The sequence below is a fragment of the Sebastes fasciatus genome, chromosome 10 (assembly GCF_043250625.1).
Source record: "Sebastes fasciatus isolate fSebFas1 chromosome 10, fSebFas1.pri, whole genome shotgun sequence".
Classification (NCBI taxonomy): domain Eukaryota; kingdom Metazoa; phylum Chordata; class Actinopteri; order Perciformes; family Sebastidae; genus Sebastes; species Sebastes fasciatus.
The window spans coordinates 26,989,771-26,995,931 of record NC_133804.1 but is presented as its reverse complement, the minus strand read 5'-3'; the positions used below and the strand labels follow the sequence as shown (position 1 = coordinate 26,995,931).

The 6,161-nt window shown below is 43.4% G+C and overlaps 1 protein-coding gene across 1 annotated transcript; it reads right to left on the bottom strand.

Moving 5' to 3' along the window:
• Nucleotides 1-2,159: 2,159 nt before the first annotated feature.
• LOC141775928 (SCAN domain-containing protein 3-like) lies at nucleotides 2,160-5,856 on the bottom strand. Its single transcript, XM_074649667.1, has 3 exons — nucleotides 5,474-5,856; nucleotides 4,358-5,164; nucleotides 2,160-2,319 (listed from the first exon to the last, which is right to left on the bottom strand). The coding sequence occupies exons 1-3, from the start codon at nucleotides 5,854-5,856 to the stop codon at nucleotides 2,160-2,162; spliced, it is 1,350 nt and encodes a 449-aa protein (XP_074505768.1).
• Nucleotides 5,857-6,161: the final 305 nt, after the last annotated feature.

The window sequence follows — 6,161 nt, the reverse complement described above, 5'->3', positions numbered from 1 at the left end:
AAGCTTTTCTGTGAGAAAACAACAAGAATATGTGCTTTTTTTTCTCCTCAGCTTTTTTTTTCAATATTTCAATCTGTTTTTCTGCATTCTTTGTTCTAAATACCTGAAGGAGCCAAAAAGGGAAAAATGCTGACGTCAATGTCAACAGACATTCGTGTTAGAGCTTCACAGAGAGAGAACTACTAACCATCAGTGAGAAATGGTAGCAACATCTTGTTGGACAGTATTTCCTCATTGGGCCATCAAAAGTTACATGACAAAAATTATAAGCCGCATGAGAAGACCCCAGGGGCCTCAATTTTTTATTAAACCCAAAAATATGAAACTTTTGCACGGAACAAACTAGAAACTGAATCTTTTGATATTTGGAGAGTTTTGCTGTATGAGTACTGGGGCTGAAAATGTTCTTCCTGACTAAATAGTTTAAAAAACTTTGATTCTCCATAGTAGAAGCGGCGGCTGTGAGCTAGCCAGTGGGGCACGCTTATTTGCACAAACATGCACTAAAAGGCGGCCTGGCAATGTCAACAAAGCATGAAGAAGCTCGAATTACAACACACACACAGAGGGAGAGCGACATCAATCTCTGCTCAGGTAGACATTACTCCTCTATATCTTTACAAATAGTTGTTTGTTGCTATAATAATGCTCTGATTATCATATAGAGCGACTTTAAATCCACTATAAATCCATTGTACACCTACACAGGTGTTTTTCAGGTACGTTGACTGATGTTGACTCTTCTCAGGACTGTGTGGGTATCTACAGACCATGACTGACTGAAGTTTCCATCACTCCCCTGTAAGTTTTGTTTTACCTGCAGAGGTTTAAAAAAAACCCTGTGTGGGATTTCAGGGCTTTGAGCTGTCGAATGCCTCCTTAGCCGTTTAACATTTATGTTCTGCTTATATTTATGTTCAGCTATGTTTGTCCCTCGACTCACCAACTTTTCACTAAATCAAGAAGGAACCGGTTTTGCCTCTAACCACGAAGCTCCCTACTGCGGCGTATGCTCCCTACTGCAGGGTCGACATCTGGCAGCGGGACAAAGGAGATCAGCCTGTCGAGGATACAGTCAGGGTCTGCCTCCTTTCAAGAGAGACAGGAAAGGGTTCGACCTGCTGCTATCCTAACAATGCTCAAGCTGGAACACTAGCTAGCAGTGTGGCCTTTTGATGGGCTCCCTGAGCTTTCTCACCCATCAGTAGACTGTTGAGAAATTGTTGAGTTTCAGACTAAAGTGGTAACCTTAGTGCCTGGCAACAACTAGACAGTTGCACAGTGAAATTCATCCATGCAACCTTGCAGGATAGTATATACTGGAAGCTTGGCGTAGTGACGTACTGGCTACTTGCACTTTCTGTCACTAACCTGCCAGAAAGTTAAGAAATTGTATTCAAGGGAGCTTATTCATACCTACACAAAATGTCACAACTGACAGCAAAACATGCCACATCTCTTTTGTGGAGCGGTTTATATCCTGGCAGAGCAGGGTGATATGAAATTGGATGGCATGACAGAGCTAATATGATAGCTTCTTCCATGTTGGATCTTTCTGTCTCTTTGTTCCCGTAAAGTTCAGCACTGTCAAGACATCAGTGCCATTGCAGATTAAAGTTCACTCAAGTCGAGCTCTATGCGAAAGCACAGCGCAAACACATTTGGCCTCAGTTGATTGCGATGATTCCATTGAAATGAATTGATTTTGGTTTGACATTTTCCTGTAATAAAATGCTGGTGTGAATGAGCCCTTAGGATGTCTCAGGCCTTTCGCTATCAATTGCAGAAGAACAATGTGTGCTGCACAAATCAGCATAGGCACCCCATCAGGAATGGGCAAACTCTTTGCTTCGATCAGAAGCTGCAATGACAACTGTGTGGGATTAATTCTCCGCGTACTGTGCTTCAGAGAGAGAGAGAGGTAAATGGAGCGTCTTTTTCTGTCTGCAGTGACCCTTTTCACCAGGACCCCCATGTGTCTCCTTCCTCAGTGGGAGGAAGACAACAGGTGGGCCCACAGAGCTTTACACTCCTATTCCCACTGTGTAACCATTTTCAGAGCGTCACTTTGGGTGGTTGGAGGTCTGTGTCTCCTTTCTCCACAGACAGAGCACCGAGGAGAGGACATGCACTCCAATTCAGCTGTCAATTCCCCTCCTTTACGGGTCGTCTTCCACACTGCTCTCTAGGACCATGCCGTGATGGAGGTCTCCCTCCTGAGGAAGAAAGCCATTACTGAGATTTCTCCCCTGGAGGTGCACATGTGGTTTTGTTCCCTGTACTTCATTGTCAATAAGAGGACAGGGAGCATCGTCCCTTCTAGGGATGTCACAATACGAAAAACTCAGTAGCACGGGCACCATTGAAATTCCACGATTCTCTCTACCAATTCGATATCACGGTAAAAAACAAAATAAAAAAATAAATCCCATGTATTACCGTTTACATACAGTTTTTTGTTAGGAAGTTAAACAGGTCCTAATTCCCGCTCTATTTTCTTTGTTATATTGCTGTGAAAACATCTCCTTTTGTATTTATTCAAGTTTCTCGCCAAAAACTACTTTCTGCAAGATAACATTTGAACTAGGGCTGTCAAAGTTAACCCGATAAGAACACGTTAACGCAAATTTGTAAAAGCTACATTGAAGATACGGGCATCATATGAGACTAGAAAAAACCTAAGGAATCAATTGGTACCAACAATGATATACTAGATTGGGAGGTGTGCTCAAATATGCAAGACTGAAGAAAAATGTGAAGTATTTAAACTTGATAAAAGGTTTGTAGGGACAAACTGTATATCAAGTGTATAATGGAATAAAGTCGATGCTGTATATCTTCCCACTCTGAAGAGGTCCAGCTTTTTATCAAGTTCCAACACGTATTACACTATTTGTTTAACCACTTGATTGAATGTCCTTGCAACTAGATCACATTCATATATGATGAATAAGAAGGGGGGACATACATATTCACAGGAAATCTCGGAACTTCTCTTACTTCCTTCTGGCTCTTGGGCACAGGTGATTGGTTGGACAGCAGGGGCCCGTGGTGGGTGGCGGCGCTCCACTCGTTTAATAACCATTTTGGCCCAGACTAGCTGAGCCCTCACACATCGTTGTGTATTCGAGTCCAGCATCGGAGTGCATCGCATCCCTTTTGGCCTTCGCCTCTGGTTACAACTAACAGCGAAATCCATCAGAGGGTAGAGCATGTATGTATGAAAATTTAAAGGGAATGCAACCAACTGATTGGGCAGTCAGTGCATGCATCTTTCTCAAGTTTCTGAGCAGGGCTTTACTATTGATGTCTCCTACTAAGCAATGCACATACTCATAAACTGGACTGCATCAAGGAAACTTCTATTTCCCAAGCTTTTCCCACTTTAATTTTGACTTTGGGTAACATTATCCCGATTAATGAAACGTGTTCTGACAGAGAGACACTGTTAAAAGCTATGTCTTGGGGTTATGTTAAAAAAACTGTGTACATACACATTATAACATGTGATTCATACTGGCAAACACTGGCAGTTGCACACAGTGAGGCAATCTTGAATTAACCCGTCAATCAAATGTAGTTTTCGCCACGTTCAGGATTCATTTCTCCCATCAGTCCGAGGTGAAAGGTCTCATTATGCCATTACTTTCTCAAAAGCCTTCATATGTGCAGCAATTTAAATCTAACAGGCTTAATAAGGAAACCCGAGGACCACACACTCCGGAAACTGACAGACTAATGTACAATCCCAAAGCTTTTGGTGCTGAAACCGTAATTAATAGAAAATAATTATTGCTTTCACAGACTGAATTACATTAGAAAATGGTTTCTGAACCGTCTAAATCAGCGGTCCCCAACCTTTTTAGCGCCAAGGACCGGTTTAACGTCAGACAATATTTTCACGGACAGGCCTTCAAGGTGTGGCGGATAAATACAACAAAATAAAATGATACGACCGGCATAAAAACAGTGGTATATTGTAAATATAATAATAAACGTGAATGCACTGTGTACTCATATGCAACTTTATTAGCAGCGTCCTCTTAACATCGCGCCAACAACATAACATGAGTATCATCCTCTCTGCCCCCTAACGCTCTCTGGTCGCTATGGTAACGTTTAAACATGCCTACAAAAATAAGATACAGATACACCACAAAAACGAATATAAAGTGCATGAAAAAATTAACTCACCATAACGCTAAATCAATGTGAGCCCTGAGCTTGTTTCTCTGCAACGAGACGGTCCCATCTAGGGGTAATAGGAGACAGTGACACCCGAAGTGTGTTGCTTATGTCCAGTCTACTCCGTAATTTAGTTTTGGTTGCTGTCACTGCAGAAAACCCCGCTTCACACAGATAGGATGTCGGAAATGGCAACAGGGTTTTCAGTGCTGTTGTGGCGATCTCAGGGTATTCTGCCGAGACTTTAATCCAGAACACCGGCAGAGTTGTTGTCTCGAACACACTTTTAAGGCCGCCGTCATTTGCGATCTCCAGCAGCTGATCTTCTTCTTGCACAGACATGCTGGATTCTCCTGGTTTGTTGACAAATGGGTCGCGGATCCATTCCTTGGCAGTTCGTGGGTCTTTTGTGGTTGGGAAGTAGCGCTCGAACTCTTTTAAAAGCAAAGACAGGTGATCGTGCACCAGCTGGGAGAATGAAGGCTCGGGCTCAGTCTCACCCAAAATCCCCGCTAATGTTTGAAACATGTCCAATATGCCTCTGTTCACGCGCCGTCCCCACAAATCCAGTTTGGCTTTAAATGCAGCTACTTTATCTGCCAGCTTGAAGACTGTTGTCATTTTCCCCTGAAGTGACAGATTGAGCTCATTGAGCAGGTTGAATATGTCGCACAAGTAAGCCAGTTTTGCGACCCATTCCTCGTCACTGAAATGTGCTGCCAGCGGTGACTTCTTTTCTGACAGAAATCTCTGCAGCGGCTCTCGTAACTCAAACACTCTGGCCAGCGATTTCCCTCGGGATAACCATCTTATTTCTGTGTATAAGAGAAGGCGTCTGTGCTCCGCGTCCATCTCATCACAAAGCTGCTCAAACAGGCGCGAGTTAAGGGCGTGTGCTTTGATGTGGTTAATAACTTTAACAACATCATTCAATACGCTGGAAAGTTCTGGTGGCATTTTTCGGCTAGCCAGCATTTCCCTGTGAATGACACAATGCGTAGATTCACATTCAGGTGCAACCTCCTTAATCCGAGCAGTTAAACCAGACAGCCGTCCGGTCATGGCAGCAGCTCCGTCTGTGCATATGCCGACACAAAAGGACCATTTCAGTTTCCCTGACATATAATCATCCAGCGACTTGAATAGTTCTGTGGCTGTGGTTTTGGTTAGCAACGATAGTGCACATAACATATCCTCATGCACATCCTCCTGATAAAGATATCGCACATAAACAAGTAGTATTGCCTTGTTGTCAACATCTGTAGACTCGTCAACCTGGAGTGAGTACCACGGTGATGTATTAATCCTCTCCAACAATTGTGTCTCAATGTCTTCTGCTATTTCCTCAATGCGCCGAGTGACGGTGCTAGCCGACAGAGGCACCTGTGCTATCTTTTTAACCGCAGCCTCTCCTAGAAGTTCACGGCAAATGTCTTTAGTGGCGGGCAGAATCAATTCTTCACCAATAGTGAATGGCTTCTTAGCCTTAGCAATACGGTTAGCCACCAAGTATGATGCTCTCAGTGCACTCGCATTTGTTGATGTGGTGGCCCTCAGTAATTGCTTCTGTCCTTCTTGTTCCCGCTTTTTTCTTTCAAAATACTCCAAAGGCTTGTCTTTTAATGCAGGGTGCTTGGTCTCCAAGTGGCGAAGCAGTTTTGAAGGCTTCATTGCCTCATTAGAGAGCCGGTCGCCGCATAGTATGCAGAGCGGGCTTGGTGCGTGGGAGTCACCTGTCGCGATAAATCCATATTTTAAGTAGGACTCCTGGTATTGTCTGTTAAATGCAGCTTTCTTTTTCTTGGAAGTCGTTGGCCCTTCTTCTGTCTCTTCACTGGGCCTTTTCCCCTTCCCAAAGAAACTCTCCAAAGACGTCTGTTTTTTACTCATTTTGCTAGCTTGTGGGTTAAATTTTAGCGTTAACGTATCACTACGATGTAACGGAGAGAATCCGGTCATTTTTCAAAATAAAACAT